The 16536-nt window shown below is 47.3% G+C and overlaps 6 protein-coding genes across 6 annotated transcripts; 3 read left to right on the top strand and 3 right to left on the bottom strand.

The window, feature by feature from the left end:
- Positions 1-497: 497 nt before the first annotated feature.
- N7509_001558 (alcohol dehydrogenase) lies at positions 498-1894 on the top strand (the record flags this gene model as incomplete). The annotated part of the gene is made up of 7 exons (XM_056626195.1): positions 498-673; positions 741-853; positions 921-1001; positions 1060-1482; positions 1535-1569; positions 1646-1784; positions 1842-1894. 7 exons carry the CDS (start codon positions 498-500, stop codon positions 1892-1894), a joined length of 1020 nt encoding a protein of 339 aa, XP_056491990.1.
- Positions 1895-2289: 395 nt separating this feature from the next.
- N7509_001557 (Amidase) lies at positions 2290-4195 on the top strand (the record flags this gene model as incomplete). Its single annotated transcript, XM_056626194.1, has 8 exons — positions 2290-2577; positions 2639-2725; positions 2820-2972; positions 3023-3397; positions 3438-3805; positions 3876-3885; positions 3930-4014; positions 4071-4195. The coding sequence occupies 8 exons, from the start codon at positions 2290-2292 to the stop codon at positions 4193-4195; spliced, it is 1491 nt and encodes a 496-aa protein (XP_056491989.1).
- Positions 4196-4700: 505 nt separating this feature from the next.
- On the top strand, positions 4701-5426 carry N7509_001556 (rhamnogalacturonan acetylesterase; the record flags this gene model as incomplete). The annotated part of the gene is made up of 1 exon (XM_056626193.1): positions 4701-5426. The coding sequence occupies one exon, from the start codon at positions 4701-4703 to the stop codon at positions 5424-5426; it is 726 nt and encodes a 241-aa protein (XP_056491988.1).
- A 187-nt stretch (positions 5427-5613) lies between these two features.
- N7509_001555 (uncharacterized protein) lies at positions 5614-8639 on the bottom strand (the record flags this gene model as incomplete). The annotated part of the gene is made up of 10 exons (XM_056626192.1): positions 5614-6139; positions 6201-6403; positions 6464-6767; positions 6826-7254; positions 7326-7420; positions 7471-7734; positions 7794-7854; positions 7955-8097; positions 8160-8284; positions 8333-8639. The coding sequence occupies 10 exons, from the start codon at positions 8637-8639 to the stop codon at positions 5614-5616; spliced, it is 2457 nt and encodes an 818-aa protein (XP_056491987.1).
- A 1038-nt stretch (positions 8640-9677) lies between these two features.
- On the bottom strand, positions 9678-15202 carry N7509_001554 (uncharacterized protein; the record flags this gene model as incomplete). Its single annotated transcript, XM_056626191.1, has 15 exons — positions 9678-10097; positions 10144-10378; positions 10423-10524; positions 10577-10752; positions 10810-10881; positions 11559-11770; positions 11851-12763; positions 13423-13473; positions 13543-13761; positions 13810-14051; positions 14110-14142; positions 14196-14309; positions 14375-14614; positions 14673-14783; positions 14833-15202. The coding sequence occupies 15 exons, from the start codon at positions 15200-15202 to the stop codon at positions 9678-9680; spliced, it is 3510 nt and encodes a 1169-aa protein (XP_056491986.1).
- Positions 15203-15559: 357 nt separating this feature from the next.
- Positions 15560-16464, bottom strand: N7509_001553 (enoyl-CoA hydratase/isomerase family protein; the record flags this gene model as incomplete). The annotated part of the gene is made up of 2 exons (XM_056626190.1): positions 15560-16001; positions 16061-16464. The coding sequence occupies 2 exons, from the start codon at positions 16462-16464 to the stop codon at positions 15560-15562; spliced, it is 846 nt and encodes a 281-aa protein (XP_056491985.1).
- Positions 16465-16536: the final 72 nt, after the last annotated feature.

The raw sequence follows: 16536 nt of genomic DNA, 5'->3' as shown, positions 1-16536 counted from the left end.
TTTTACTTCTTTTACCAATTAGTTGATCGGCTAGGATAAGTGCTTTTAATACTCGTAGTCAGCTGGACTGACTTTTCCGGAGACCGGCACACCCTCGGACTTAGGCGTTGGGTTGAACTAGGAACATTACGAGTCATGATTCATGAACGTCGGCGCACTTTATTCCATGAAAATTAAATTGACTGGAACATGCACTGAGTCGCTTTGTTAAGTGTTTCTTTTGGAAATTCAGAGTATACACGTCAGAATGACGGAATTGGCGATCTTGCTGTTCATCAGTGCATTGATGAGCGATTCGGCTTAAGGGCACCTAACTCCGCGAGTTTCTTAGAAACCTGTCATCACGTCCACCATTCACTACATGAACTGAAAACTGCTCCTGACCGATCTGGAACTATTTAAGTCACCCCTCAGTCTTCCTAGACTCAGTTTCTTCAAACGTGTCCCTTGCCTCTGAATAAGATTATCCCTGGTTCTCAATACCCCAAACTGCAACAATGTCTTTGCCATCTTCCTACAAGCGCGCCGTGTTTCGAGAGGCGGGGGGTCCCCTGCATGTTGAAGACGTCAAGTTGACGATGCCTGCAGCTGGTGAGGTGCTGGTGAAGGTGCAGGCATGTGGTGTTTGCTTTTCCGATCATATCCCGCAAGCCTATGGGGCCAAGGGAAAATTGTAAGTTCGAAGTGGCTTCTCATAATAAATATTGTGAATAGCTTACTCACTGGAATTGCGACACTAGCCCCGTCGTTCCTGGCCACGAAATAATTGGTCATGTCGCTGCGATCGGTAACAACGTCTCGCAATGGAAGATTGGCGATCGCATCGGTGGGCCATGGCATGGAGGCCACGACGGTAGGTTTTTCCCGAATGACAATTCAGTCTCAATGATATTCTGGTGCTGACTGAAATACGCAAACAGGCACATGTCTCTCTTGTCGCAAGGGTAACTTTCAAATGTGTGATCAGGGCATCATCAATGGAGTCACGAAAGATGGCGGATGTAAGACCCAGCATTAAAGCGATCATACTATTCAGACTAATCAAGTCTCCCCCCACAGATGCCCAATATTGCCTTCTGCGCGCCGAGGCTGGGGTTCGCATCTCAACGCATGTATCTGCCGCTGAATATGCTCCTATATTGTGTGCTGGAGTGACCGTTTTCAACTCCATGCGACGCCTCAATATCCAGCCTGGATCAGTCGTTGCTATTCAAGGACTGGGAGGGTTGGGTCATCTAGCCATTCAATATGCGAACCGATTCGGATTCCGAGTAGTGGCCATCTCTCGGGATGCTCAGAAGGAGAAGTTTGTGCGAGAATTGGGAGCTCATGAATACATCGATAGCAGCAAAGAAGATCCTGCTGAGGCACTGCTGAAACTCGGTGGTGCGGCACTTGTCGTCGCGACAGCGCCGAATGCCAAAGCCATTACGCCACTGATGAAGGGACTTGGGCCTCTTGGAAAGTTACTTCTCCTCGCTAGTAAGTCCACAGAAAATTCCTATTCAATGCACATTATACTAAGAATTTTTAGCTGCGGGAGAGGTTCCATTTGACTCGTTGGCAATGGTGGGTTCCTATTCTCAGATTTCTGTTATTTCGATACCTCATACGCGGTTTGTTGCTAACAATCCTTCACGAACAGATTTCGAAGGGTCTTTCCGTCCATGGGTGGCCCAGTGGACATGCTCTAGACTCGGAGGAGACCATCCAATTTACCGAACTTGAGGGGGTCAAATGTCTGATCGAGACATTCCCTCTAGAAAAGGCTAATGAAGCATTCGGTAAGTCACTTTCTCAGATAATGCCGAGATGTTGGCCAAGTGCTGACCAATGTGCAGAGGCCATGGTTAAGGGAACTGTGCGATTCCGCGCGGTGATTACGATGGATTAGTTAGGCAAGTACGAGAATTATGGAAGTGATTTAAGCATGGCGATGGGGCGTTGCAGAGCCATTTGATGGCGTGGGCCGCGCAAAAACCGCTGATTGGGCGCGAGGGTGACACATGAGTATTCAGGTTAATCCATGGATATCCATGGATTGTAAGAGAAAGGGGTACTAGTAGATGTTCTAGTAATATGATATATGATTCGATACTGCGGGTGGACTTCCTATTCGTAGTAAATGCCCATCGCGCTACTGGTATACTCCAAGTCCGTAGTTTTGTATCCATAAGACTGAGCTGGCAGTCTCAAGTGAAGATAAATAGCGACGATTTCCCCCGCACTCTTTATAAATCATTAGCCCGGCCAATACACATAGATTCTCTTGATCACATATTGAACACGATGGCAGTTGAAAATTGGAAAGTACTCGTTCAGAAGAAGCAGGCTGAAGTTTCAGCCCAAATTCCCTCGCCCTGGCGTCTGGCAGCTGATTATACCGACATATCGGAAACTGCGAGCAACAACGTGATTGATATTCCCCGCCGTTGCGGGATCTTAACCCCTAAACAGTTGGATATAACCGAGAATTACGATGCGACATCCCTTTTGGAGAAGATTCATCGACAAGACCTGTCGGCCTATGAGGTGACCGCGGCTTTTTGTATTCGAGCAGCGATCGCACAGCAAGTGGTATGTCCTCTCACACCATTCGCAAAATTTCCGACTTGAAATGGGGTTTGACAGGTTACAGACACGATGCTTGACCGAGATTTTTTTCGATCAGGCCCTCGAGCGTGCAAAGGAGTTGGATGAGCATCTTCGTCAGACAGGCCAGCCGGTCGGACCGTTGCATGGGCTGCCAATCAGCTTCAAGGCAAGAATCTGAGGCAGTGTTGGTATTTGGATAATGGCTTGCTAACAATGACCCACAGGATTGCTTCAACGTCAAAGGTGTCTGCTCTACTATCGGATTCACCTCCTTCATCAAGAATGGCCCTGTTGAATCCAACTCGCCTGCCGTCGAGATCATCGTCAGGCTTGGCGGCATTCCTTACGTGAAGACCAATATTCCGCAGACCATGATGGTGAGCCAACAGTGAATGGAAACTATCATAATCAAAGCTGACTTCTAAAGGCCGCTGACTCGCACAACTATGTGTTCGGCCGCGCACTCAATCCACATCGATCAAACCTCAATGCGGGCGGATCGTCAGGCGGAGAGGGAGCGCTGATTGCTATGCGAGGCTCGGTACTCGGCATTGGAACAGACATTGCTGGATCAATTCGAATTCCAGCTATCTGCAATGGCACCTTCGCGCTACGTCCATCTGCAGATCGAATTCCGTATGGTGGCCAGACCAGCTCTTCTCGAAAAGGTCTGCTGGGAATCAGGGCATGTGCTGGTCCTTTGGCTACCTCCGTTCGTGACTTAGAACTGCTCATGAAGTCCGTGACTAACTATGACCCTTGGAACTTTGATTCGACGGCCATATTTTCCCCGTGGCGCGAAGTGAAGCCTAAAGCAAGACTGAGACTTGGTCTTATCCAAGAAGACCCGCATTTCCTCTCTTCACCCCCCTGTTTTGCGAACACTCAAAGAAGCTAGCGAAAAGCTTGGCCTGGCAGGGCATGAGATAATTCCGTTGCAAACTCCATCCATCAAGGATGCCTGCGCGCTGGCATTCCGCATGTTTGCAATGGACCCATCTGGAACTGCATTTCAGCACATTGCTGCCAGCGGCGAGCCGACTATACCTGCATTGAAATCGACTTCGCTACCCCATGAGTACATGCAGTATGAATATGCCCCATTATCACTGGATGGTCTATATGATTTGAATCAGCAACGCAATCAACTCAAAGAAGAGTTCCGGGAGATCATGGTGAAGTCGAAAGTGGATGCAATTATTATGCCTGGGTACCAGGGACTGCCCAACCCCATGATGTATTTGGCTTCGTACCATATACTGTACTATGGAACGTTTTAGACGTGAGTCTGTATTTTATTGATATATTACACCTTTCAACTAACCTGATCCCAGTACCCGGCGGCGATTGTTCCTCATGGGAAAGCAAACAAACTTGCAGATGCGTCCTTCGTGCGAGACGTAGAGTACAAGCCACGATGTGAGTGATTTTGGGCCCCCTGAACGACTACTTCTGACATTATTATGATCCTCCAGACGAATCAGATGCCGTGGAAGGCGCTCCCTGCTGTATACAAGTTGTTGGTAGACCCATGCACGAAGAAGAGCTTGTCAAAGCCACGGAAGTTGTGTCTACGATTCTTGCGGGACAGTCTGTCTAGGCATATAAACATAATTAGTGCTTATCTAGCCACTCACTTTAACAAAAAGGTTAAGCATAAGATTTATGCAGCCTTTGAATTCATAAATCACCACCGGTGTCCATTATTTGAACTAGTTGGTTCACTTGCAAGTGGTGGTATGTAACATCTAGTGTGATGCATGGCGCACCTGAGCATCGGCTTGAATAAACCCGATAAATTTTGCAATTGAATTCGAGGAAGTAGAAATTTCTCGGTATAATATCTGGCGAGATTCAAGTTCTCTGGCATCTTGGTTGTGCTACCCCGCAAATTGCCCGCCTTCGGGATCCGGATTGTCACGGCGTATATTATAATTCTCCCGTTGGTGGAATTTTCGGGGTTTTTGGGATATAAAGTCTGTGACTGCTCTGTTCTAACCTCGAAACCTAATTAAATTGAGATTTCATTAAAAATCATGGAATTTATAGTTTTCTCTTTGCTCTTTATCATCCCACAAGTGGCTGGGGCACCTTCTCTTACTCGAATGGCTTCAAAATTATCCAAGTCCCCGTTCTTTGTTCTAGCGGGCGATAGTACAACTGCAAAGCAGAGTTTAAATGGTGGAGGATGGGGAGACGGATTTCTGAACACAACCTTGTTCCATGGGGCATCTGGTCAAAACTATGGCCATAACGGGGCCACTACAGTCAGCTTTCGCGCTGGTGGAGATTGGGATAATGTTCTGGCAACAATAAAAAATGCCAGTACTGAATATCGTCCCTTTGTGACCATTCAATTTGGCCATAATGATCAGAAGCCAGCGGCCAATATTTCGATCGAGCAGTATACAGATAACCTGGAAAAGTTTGTGGCGGAGGCTAGCTATGCCGGAGCCACGCCAATTCTTGTCACGCCATTGTCTCGTCGCAATTATGATAATTCTACCGGTACCCCGAAAATTATTGAGAGTCTATCCAATGAGACAGCAGCCACGATTACTGCCGCTCATAATACCAGGGCTAGTTTTATCAATCTAAATAAAGCTAGCACTGACTATCTCAATGCCATCGGACCGCAAAACGCCTATACTTACAATCTGAATGCAGATGACTATACGCATCTTAATGTTGAAGGGTCGATTGTATTTGGAGGCATAGTGGCCGAGCTGATTGGACATGACTTTCCCGAACTGGAACATGATGGATTTCTGCACGTGAAAAAAGAGTTGAAAGATGATGTGGAAAAGGGCATCTATTACTGGCCAGCATAAGATAAGCGATGATCTTGAACTTCGATATGTGTAGATTGAAATAACAAAGAAGTTCCTGCTCTTATTGACCAAGACATTTTATGATGTAAGAGTGGGATTGGGCTTAAATTATTATCGCCATAAATCAAGACACAAAGTAAATGACAAAGTAACATGACATATTGTGAGACCAGCTACCTCTCCTCCGTTACGTGTGTTTTTCTTCTTCGTGTTCATGCTTCTGAAGGAACAAAGCCCTCATGGATGGATAAGTGCGCACTTCAATGTCGTCCGCGAGCACGGCAGTTCCGTTCTCATCAGCGAGGCCATAGGATATCGCCTTAGGAACGGCATTCTTCACCCTTTTGGCAAACCAAAGAGCGTGAACCCAGTCAATCCATACCTCATAGCCATCTCCCTGGTCATGTATCAAAATCGTTGCACCTTCTTCACTTGCTCGGAATCGATGATCTAAATTGATACGTTCTTCTTCTCCCCAAGAACCCTTGACCTTGGCATTGAATATGATCTGACCTTGGCCCCGCCGGATTGAAATATGGAAAACTGTATTTCCGGCATCATCCGTGATGGAAATTTGAGTCATGTCAACGCCGACTGCAGGTTTGGATAGGTCGACATAATCGGATTCCAGGAGAATGACGCTGTCAGGTTTGAGCTGTTTCTGGAATTCCAAGTTGCTATGAAGAGGAAGGTTGGCCTTGAGTCGCACGGGACTGTGTTGATATTGTTAATAATTATTCTCTGGGGCTTAGGAAGGTTATATCGGATACTTACCGTGGATAGGGGATTGGAATGTTAGGCTGCTTTAGCTCCGGATCAAGGGCGCCGTCAGCACCGCCACTGATCGTGGGTTCCTCTTTGAAATTATCAAATGCCGGCGGTAGAGCAGGATTTTCGAAGAACTTCGTGTCATTGCTACTTCCAATTATCTCCAGGTCGAGCTTTTCAACCTCATAACGTGGTAGTTCCTTGCCGTGCTGCTAATGGGTCAGTACTTCAGCTCCGATTATTTAAGAAGAGAAATGCAAATATCCTACCTTTACTACTCTCCAGTATGCACGTTTTCTCAAGAAGGACAGTACCTCATCGCGTGTGAGTGTCTTCAACTTCCGACCAGCCTTCAACAGTTTATAAAGAACTGGTGTAATTGGAATATACGCAGTTGACTTGATCTTGACCGTCTGGCCATTTTTGCAATTTCCACAGACAGTTGAGCCATCTAGCTCTGGTCTCTGACTGAAGTTATACACTTCTGCGATCAAGTCTGTGATCGGTGTCTGAACACCTTCTTCCTGGGCAATGTACAGTTTGATCCAGAAGGGCTGGCCACCAAAAGCGTACCTGATGGGTATTTATCAGCTTGAATTGACTTCACAGAATAAATTTTAAGGGACCTTACTTCAAGAACCTGATGCTGAATCCGAAGTCGGTAATCTTGAGACCGCCATCGATATGTTCTACGCCATCTGGAGCGGGCGTTTTCGGATCCAAGACCAGTGACCTGGAGACACCGTATAGTCTGTTGATTTGGGCTGTCAAATCTTCCACGTAAAGAGTTTCATTGAAAGTTTTATCCTGTTGAGAGTATTTCGTGTCCCATCGTTGGAGCTCGGGATATGTATACCCCAGGTTAACAGTGTATCGAACACCATCAGGAGTCCAGTAGTTCCCCCGAGGATCATTTCGGAAGGGTTGCAGTGGTGTGTCCTTGTTGACATCATGCTCCTGACCGTGCGAGTCTGTGATCTTGGAATTGTCGGGAGGAATCTTGTCGAGAAACTTATCGGGATTTAGAGCTTGCCAAAGAGCGAAAATACGGTCAATATTACTAGAATTGGGAGACAGTGTAGTTAGTATCATGAATTAACAAATTAAGGGAAGAATATTGCGGCGCCTTACCAGTGATGCAACCAGAATAATGGGTCAAATGAGGCGACAGGCACATTTCCCATATGACCGGCATCCCCAGTCCATCCATGAATATTGTTGTGTATCTGTAACAAGATGAGCCGGCAACCCAGTACAGAAAAGCGATCAGACTCACATATTCGATGTTTAGATCTTCATCCACCTTTTGGTCCTTAGATGTAGGATTTGTACTAGCAAAGGTCGTGAAGTCCATTGGGATCGTGAGAAGTCGGTAAACCATCTCCGCAGATGCGCCATGGTTCTTCTCATTGTACCCCATGTGCGAACTGAAAGCATCAGCCACTTTACGGTTATTGACGACACCATGTCTCCAGCCTTCACTTGTCGGCTTTTGATCCTCCTCGTCGGGCCATCGACTCGTTCCTATAGCATTCCCGAACTATTACCTGTCAGTTCATTTTATCCTATTGGTCCTCTAGAGAAACCGCCTATGCCTACATTTTTATACTCTTCCTGCTCTGCATCATCGGCCCAAGTATTTTCGGTGCCGACACCCTCACTGCGCATAGGTTTGTCGGTTGGCATGCGGAATTGAAATAGCGGATTATTGATTCGCTTGACTCCCCCCCTTGGGGTTCGGAACCGTGATAGTAGGATACTTGGCCAAATCTGGCACGCGGCCATTTCTTGCCCAGTCCCAGAACGGAAGACGCCAGGAGTCGGCAAGTTCACGCCAGCCTGCCTCTTCCTCCTTGGGAAATTGCGGGATTACATCCCGAATCATGATATCGTAGACCACTTGCTATTGGCATTATTAGTATTTTGGCTTTTTGCAAGTTAGTAGCCCTCCCCGTAGATGTTCACCTCAAAGAGAAGCACATATGGCCGATGCCATATAGGAAACAGAATATGTGCGTGGAAGCAGTAGCCGTTTTTCATCGGCTCGCGACTGTTGTCATCCCAGCGAACAAAAGGCTGTCCATGAATACCTCGAAAATGTCAATGGATTGGCTCTATGTTCAATTCAGATGACATACCCGCAATCTGAAAATACGAAATTTTATCCTTGGGATCCAATTTCTGGAATTTCTCCATGGCCATGATGAATAAATCCACCTGCCGTTTGTTTGATCGTTTCCCACTCCATTCATCTATGTTCTGACGAACATACACCCTGCGATCCAGTCCATCACTAGGATCAGAGCCCTTCTCAGGAAACCGAGGGTATGTCAGATAGAAAAAAGGGCCAACTTCTTGGATGTTAACCATGCTGCCAAGAGACTCGACGGATGAATGGATCTGTCTGTTGGATGATTTTCGGGAAAGGCGACCGAAGAGGTGCATTCGCGCTGGTGTTCATAAGAAACCTGGTCCTCGCAACGGCCTTGAGGTCGGGCTTTACATTTATAAATATTTATATTTCCAAGTAGTGACTGACCTGCCACCATGTCAAGCGCTTCCTAGTCGCTCTGGTGAATGGGTGAATTGAAAGAATTGTAGCATATGTCACTAGCATCACACTCGATGCAAGCCTCAAGGATTGACTATCCCGTTTTTCGCGAAGGGCCGCTCTGTTGCCTCTGATCTGGCGAAGGGAAATTTTTGGCGACAAGCTGAGCGGCACCGGATGCTGTCGATCCATTGTAAAGCCAGACGGATCACTGCAGTCCAATTTGAAACTGACCAATAGCGGCCGCATTGACTTTCAACTGGCTCGGATTGAGCTGGGGCATGCGGTCAGCCCGTTCATGAGAAGGGCTCGTTCGTTGTCACCTCCGGGGCTGCATGAAGGCTGAGTGGTGGGCGCGAACGGGTTCATGGCACGAGCTCCTGTTACAGCCAGCTACAGGTGCTCGGAAGTCTTCCCTTACTGACAACTCTCATTTCCGGCACTGTCTCGGAAATTTCTGCATGATACGTAGTACAAAAAACGGTTGACAGAAAGCTATGTTTGCTTTTGAAACTGTACTTCTGAGTCTAACCTTGTCTAGGCCCATCTAGCCAAGAACAAACAGTCACGCGTTCGAGAAAATCAGTGATTTGCACAGTCTCAACTGAAAATTTCTACATATTCTTGGGTGCTGAAATTAGTTAAAGCTCATTTTCACATGCAACTGAAGCTAATAGTTGCCAGAATCGCAAGGAAACCAGATAATGACTCTGAAGTATCCGATCGTACGTTAGATAATTCGATTGGCACGCATTTCCTTTACTTCATGCAGTGTAAAGCCAAGCTCGCTGAGAGTAGTATCTGTATGCTCACCCAATCCAGGTGGCGCAGTTCGAACTTGGGGTCTTGTTTCGCTAAATTTAACAGGAAAACCTTCGATGATCGTCAGTAATTATACTAGATGTATCGAATGACCTAGGCAGAAAATAGCATCACAGAAATGAGGAGCAAAACGAACCAAGAACTTTAATCTGCCCCGAGGATGCTGCACTGTAGGGTATATTGTGAACCATTTCTCTAGCGTCTGTCTGGGGGTGTGAGAACACCTTCTCCACGGTGTTTATTGGCCCGTATGGCATTCCGCTGCCCTCGAGGATTTGAAGCCACTCATCTGTTGAGTTTTCCCTAACTATGGCTTTCAAGATCTTCATCAGCCTATCCCGATTTTTTACTCGCGCGTCGTTGCTGGCGAAAAGAGGGTCTTCTGCTAGATCCCGTCGCTTCATCAGTCGACAAAGGACCTGATATTGGCGATCATTCGTAGCACCGAGGACGATGTACGAATCCTTGGTTTGGAAGGCCTGGTATGGAACTATGCTCAGGGTGCTCTGTGCCCCAGCGCTGAGCTTCCACTCCTCCATTCAGCCAAGACATTGCGACATTGGATAGCAATGATACTTGACTTTCAAATAGAGACGCATCGATCTTTTGCCCTTTGCCGCTTTTCTGGCGAGCAAACAACGCAGCCAGGATCGCACCGTGGAGATATAGTCCGGTGCTCATGTCTGTAAGACCCAAGCCTGGCCGAGTCGGAGGACCGTCCTTTTCACCAGTGATGTGTAGCAAACCCGCCTCTGCTGCAGCTATCGCATCGTACCCGCGCGATGGGCGTACGGGCCGCTTGCTCCGTAACCTGTCATACTCTTAGCTGAAGGTCACAGGCAGATTTAGGCCAACAAACCGGAGACACTAGCATGGATAATTGAGGGGTTGATCGAGTGAAGTTTTTCGTATCCAATTCCCAGTTCGTCCATTTTTCCTGGCACGAAATTGTCGACTCTTGATGTGGTCAGAAGAATCGTAAGCAAATATTAATGGGATTCTGACGCACAAAACATCCGCATTCTTTACAAGTCTGAACAAAACTTCGCGGCCCTTGTCTTCCTTGAAGTTCAGCGTGATCGAACGTTTGTTGCGGTTCACGCCGCAAAAGTAAGCTGAAATATCATTCTCGGTTGATTTCCAAATGTCTTTTTCTGCGGCAGTTTTCCACCTTCGCGTATCATCCTAGGAGTTGTTAATTTTGCACGTCAATCCACGACATACATAATGCAAGGAACGCACCCCTCCCTTTGGATTTTCAACCTTCAACACGTCGGCCCCGTAATCAGCAAGTATTTGAGTACAGAAAGGGCCCTACATAAGTTAGCTCGGAATTTTTTTCGACTAGCTGGAATTAAGACGAACCGCCAACACACGGGTCAGGTCCAGAATACGAACGCCATCTAAAGGGCCTTTGTTCTGAGCACTGCTATTGATCCACCGTTGCTGACTTGGAAATGTGATTGCAGGCGGGGTGAGGCGGAATCCTACATTCCTCGATGCACGCGAAAATAGTTTGACAAAACAGATGCGATTTGATGATCCTCTTAGACTGGCCATATTCTGAGAAATATGAAATCTCAAGCTTTGGATTGAATGGAAGTCCTCGTGGTAAAAATAGTGGGATGTGGAAATCCGGGGGCTGCCTCCCCCGCATAAAGCCGACCTGTTGAATTTCACGCTGTCGTCGGTGCCGCGGTACTTTTGCGAGACTGAAGATCCATAGCTCCGAAATTCACCGAGTATATAGTTTTGAAGTAGCTGTTGAGATAAATGCATTAAAGGACAATCGTATCGTGGCTCTTGTATGCCAGAGTTGAGAGTGTCCTTTTGAATGAATGATGAGATCATCGTCTTGCAATCAATTCAATTTTCTGGAGTCATTTTCTTTATTATTCTTTCTTTTCATTCCACGGCCTAGAAATCTAGTATGATTTAGGTAGCCCAAGTACCCTCTCCCCAATGTAGTTAAAAATCATCTCCCGGCTCACAGGGGCGATACGAGGAATGAAGACCTCTCGAAGATACCTCTCTACATGATACTCTTTCGCATACCCCATGCCCCCATGAGCAAGTATCGCTCTCTCGCAGGCTTCAAATGCAGCTTCGGCAGCGAGGTACTTTCCAGCATTCGCATACTCCCCACCCTGGTAGCCTTCATCGTACAAGCGAGCCGCTTGGTAAATCATCATACGGGCAGCCTCTAGTTTCATCCAACTCTCCGCAAGGGATGTTGAACGCCCTGATTTTGTCCTATAGGGCGGCCGAACACATTCCTTTCACCAGCGTATAATGCCGCTCGGCGTATAGCTGCAAAGCCCAAGCCGAGTGCTTCGGCGCCAATCAAGATCCTCTCAGCGTTCATTCCATGGATAATCATTTTGAAGCCTTCATCCTCTGGTCCTACACGATCGACTTCCGGTACATGCCACTCATCAAAGAAGAGAGTATTGGTGTCGACAGCGGCACGGCCCATCTTAGGTATTTCCGTGATTTCGACTTCAGGAACTTGAAGATCGGTGTAAAATAGGGATAATCCCTGCGACGGCTTGCGTACCTGATCGCGGGGTGTTGTGCGAACCAGAATTAGGATCTTGTTTGCCTGTTGCGCCGTCGAAATCCAGATCTTTTGCCCTGAGAGTATGTATCCGTCGCCATATCGACGAGCTGTGGATTGTAGCTTCAGTGTGTCAAGACCGGTGTTTGGCTCTGTGACTCCAAAACAGGCTCGCTCGCGACCGGCAATCAAGGGTCGTAGCCACCTTTCCTTCTGCTCTTCTGTCCCGAATTTTGCAACCGGCTCTAGGCCAAAGATATTCATATGTATGGACGAAGCACCAGTCATGCCAGCGCCAGATTCTGAAATCGTCTGCATCATCACTGCTGCCTCGGAAATGCCCAGCTCGGAACCCCCATAACGCTGCGGCAAACAGATTCCCAACCAGCCCTGGCGTGCTAACGCGTCATAAAGCTCTGTTGGAAATTCCTTTGACTCGTCTACTCGGGCCCAGTACTCATCGGGGAAATCCGAACAGATCTTGCCGACGGCCTCTCGTACAGTGCGTTGGGAATCAGATAGATCTGGGTCTTGATTTTGTAAAAACTCCGTGGCACGCGCATGCAGGGGACGCGCAAACTGTGAGCGATGCGACTGGAATCTGAGGGAATAAGGGGTCCCCAAATGGTTTCTTCTGACCTAGAGCTGGTGAGTGTATGCGCGAATAGCTGTGTGGGCACTATGACCTACTAATCTCAGGAGAGTCGCCACCATTATGCCCAAGTCGTGTCGATTGAAACGGTAGCGATCAATGTACTTTCTTCGCTCTCACCGGCCTTTGGGTTGTATTGGGCAGATCCAGCTGCTTATTATGAGAGACATGGAGACATTGGGGTAGATTGCGGATGAGAGATGCGGGGCACGCCGAGAGGCGCCGAGCATTAAAATCGAAGATTCTATATCATTTCAGTCGGGTGTCACAAAATTCATAATTAACTCGCCTATATGAGTGTATAAATCAATGAAGCTGCTTCTCGAGATGTATAAATCACTATTTTCCCTATAATCTGTATAAATAAGTCGTGGATTTAATTTATTGCTGAGAGCCGAAAGTATACTACTAGTAACTACCAGTAGAGTAGATACACCTGACATGATGCAAGCACGCTTGCTTATAACCGAGCATTACTATCCAGATAGAAAAGATTCCTCCTTTGTCCCTTTTCTCCAGCAGAGTCAGGCACCACTCTACCTGTCTTTCCAATCGGCTCATCACTCCTAGAGGCGAGTCGATTCAGAGTTTCTTCATCACCATGGTTGGCCAAGAATCGATGTTTACTCCCTGACAGACGGCCTACAATATGCGCAAGAGTCGGACGTCCATCGCGGCCGAATTCAACCGTATATGTCTTTTGAGTGTTAGAATGAAGATCACTTTGAGTTCAGAACGAGTCCTAGCAGCAGCTGGATGCACTTACCTCTATCTGGGACTTCCCTTCTGCTTCGGCATCTATAGGCGGGATGGGATCGGGGATCGTAGTATTGAAAATACTGCTGTCTGGATATTGACTTCCATCTCTTCGCGGCCTGTTCGAGATACAAATCACATGCTGATATGACAAGAAACCGCCGTTGGCTAAAACAAGGCCGTTGCGAGCAGAGCCTCCGCGAAGTTGGCGAGCCATTTCGGTGATGGCCTTTCAAGTTAGCATATCCCCCATATAATAATAAAGGATAAAACTCACATGCATGGAATAATTATTTCCAGCACCACCGAATGAGGTCAAACCACCGAGAACAGTGATCGGTTTTTCCGGTTTAGTAATTGAAAGTCCAAGATGGTGGCATGCAAGTTTTGGAACGATGGGGAAACACGAATACAGGTCGTAGATATCAATGTCTGCTGTTTTCAGCGAAGTGAGCTCCAGACATTTGTCAAGCGACTGGGAGATGGCAGAGCTTTCGAAGAAGTTTGGTCGCTCCCAGACTATACGAAGTTAGTAAATATCCAGCCGTTAGAAACAGTATCGGAAGGAAATACTGACACAGGTCGCGTTCTCTAAATCCAGCACCACCAACTAATATCAATTGATTAGCTTGGAATGCATTCCACGATATCGTCTCTACTTACGAGGGTATATCCATTTATCTTCTGGGATGTCAAGTTGCTTCGCAAAGTCGGTTGAAGTAACAATACAAGCCGCACCCAAATTGACCGTATTGAATGCGTTCATCAAGAGGGGATCTGGGGATGGAATGTTAGATTATCCAATAATCAATCACCCTGAATTTGAATGAAAAGAAACGCACATGGAAAGCAAATCATTCGATTTTTCTTGGAAATCGTCCCAATTGAATTCGCCGTTTCAGGTTTCAGGCCATAGTTCCACGCATACTGATTCGACGCCGCGACCTCGCTGAAATTACCGTAAAGGATGGCGGACTCTTCATGGTTTTTTTCTATTGATTGATCACGATGGGCTCGGAATCCATTTTCGTACAGTGGATAAATGTGAATTGGAGCTCCCATTGAGTGAATGCCTCCGAGATCTAAACTTTGTTAAAAGAGTGATGCAGCATGGTTGGGCTAAAATAGCTTGAAACTTACTCTTCGTGAGTTCCCGTCCAGTTGGAGTAAAGACATCCGTCACTGACTCGGTTTCTGGCCCTGTAGTCCATCCAGGAGGTGGCATTTTACCTTCCTTGACACAGCCAGCCACTAATAAATGTCAGAAAATAGAAGCCCACCCAGGGAAAAAACCACTTACAAGACGCAAGAGCTTCAGCACCCGTTATCACAGCGACGTGGCTCTCTCCAGTCGCGATACGCCTCGCAGCATCGTCCAAAAGCTTCGCCGGTTGATTTCCACCGTGGTCAGTGTAGCTTTTGTGTCTTGGCTGCACGCCCAGCTTCTCTCCTAGAAGTGCAGGTAAATCTGAATATGGCCATGTCCAGGTCTTCACGACGTCGATACTGTCGATACTGGACCGTAGCTTTGCTTCAGTCGTTGATGAGGTTGTTGCATCGTTGATGGCTGCATTGATAGATTCCAGCATTAAAGTCGCCGGTTCTTTCGCATCCTCAGGCTTGGCCGATCGGTTTTTGATGTCGGCAACGCCGATGATAACTGGAATCATGGTTGCTGTTGTGATCGATTATTGTTGGATGCTGATATTGATAGGCTATGGTCGAGGCTTATCCATTGCTTTTCATCCCGCATTTCAGACAGCTGGGCACAGGGGTGTGGGGATCGATACATCCTCGGCCCGAGCAAGAGTTATGAACTGAGCATATGGCACAGCGTCGGGGGGTACCGATAGCACCGCATATCGAGCTTTTGACTGCGAGAAAATACTCAAAAGTAATTCCGGAAAGGAGGAGGATAACTTAAATTATTCCTTATTTCTAGTGGTCTCAAATTCAATGCTAACTGGCTACGATAACTATATCACAAGCTGATTTCTCTTCGCTGAGATACATAACCCCCTACTACGTCATAGACGCGATGGGACCCATTTGGGCTTCTTCTTCATGGCAAACGCCTCGACACCAATCTTGAAGTTGTCGCCGGCAACGAGCTTATTCACATATTCATGTCTTGTTCGCGTAGTTGCATGTTCAACGCTTGGATTATCCCAAGCCTCCCGTAATCCCTGCCGAGTAACTATAATCCCGTCCGGCGAGAAGCTGGTGATGCGGACTGCCATCTCAATGCATTCCTCCACGACGGATTGCGGGGATTTCGAGATTTGATTTATCAACCGGTAGTCTAGAGCCTCTTTTGCGGAGAGTCGTCGACCGGTCATTGCAATGTCGGAAGCGAGTTGCAGTCCCACGATTCGCATCAGTCGAGGAAGACCGCCAGCTGCGGCGTACAGACCCACAGCAACTTCTGGCAATCCGAATTGAGCCTCTGGAGATGCGACGATAATATCACTAGGACAGGTCTGGTTAGTATCGCTTGCAGGAAGCCGATTTTGAGGAGTATTTCGTACCAATTGAGACAAATCTCGAATCCACCACCGAGCGCAAAGCCATTGACGGCAGCGAGAACAGGTTTTCTTCCTCTTCGCTGGCTAAGACCCATAAATCCGCTGGGAGGGTGGTTCATGACGGCTTGTTGGGCCGCAGTCTTAGGTCCGCGGCGCGAGGTAGCTTGTTCGGTCAAATCTTGACCGGCGCAGAACGACTTCTCGCCTGCGCCGGTGACCACTGCGACCAGTAGGGATGGTTCTTCATCGAACCATGAGAATAATGCATGGCCTTCCCAGTGTGCTTCTGCGGGCAGAGAATTGCGTTGTTTTTCCCGGTTGATGGTCACTAGGATAATCCCAGGTTTGGGGTAAGACAGCTGGTAGAAGCTTGTTGGGGGAGGTTGTGTTTGTAATGAATCGGCCATTTTTGCTTTACCCTCTGTGACTGTCGAATGGCCAGATGATGGAGATCAGAAAGGTACGAGTACACGTACTAA

Source organism: Penicillium cosmopolitanum, assembly GCF_028827165.1.
Source record: "Penicillium cosmopolitanum strain IBT 29677 chromosome Unknown utg000004l:1.0-4361866.0:1.0-4365735.0, whole genome shotgun sequence".
Classification (NCBI taxonomy): Eukaryota; Fungi; Ascomycota; class Eurotiomycetes; order Eurotiales; family Aspergillaceae; genus Penicillium; species Penicillium cosmopolitanum.
The sequence above is the reverse complement of the archived record's forward strand: the minus strand, read 5'-3'. Positions and strand labels throughout refer to the sequence as shown.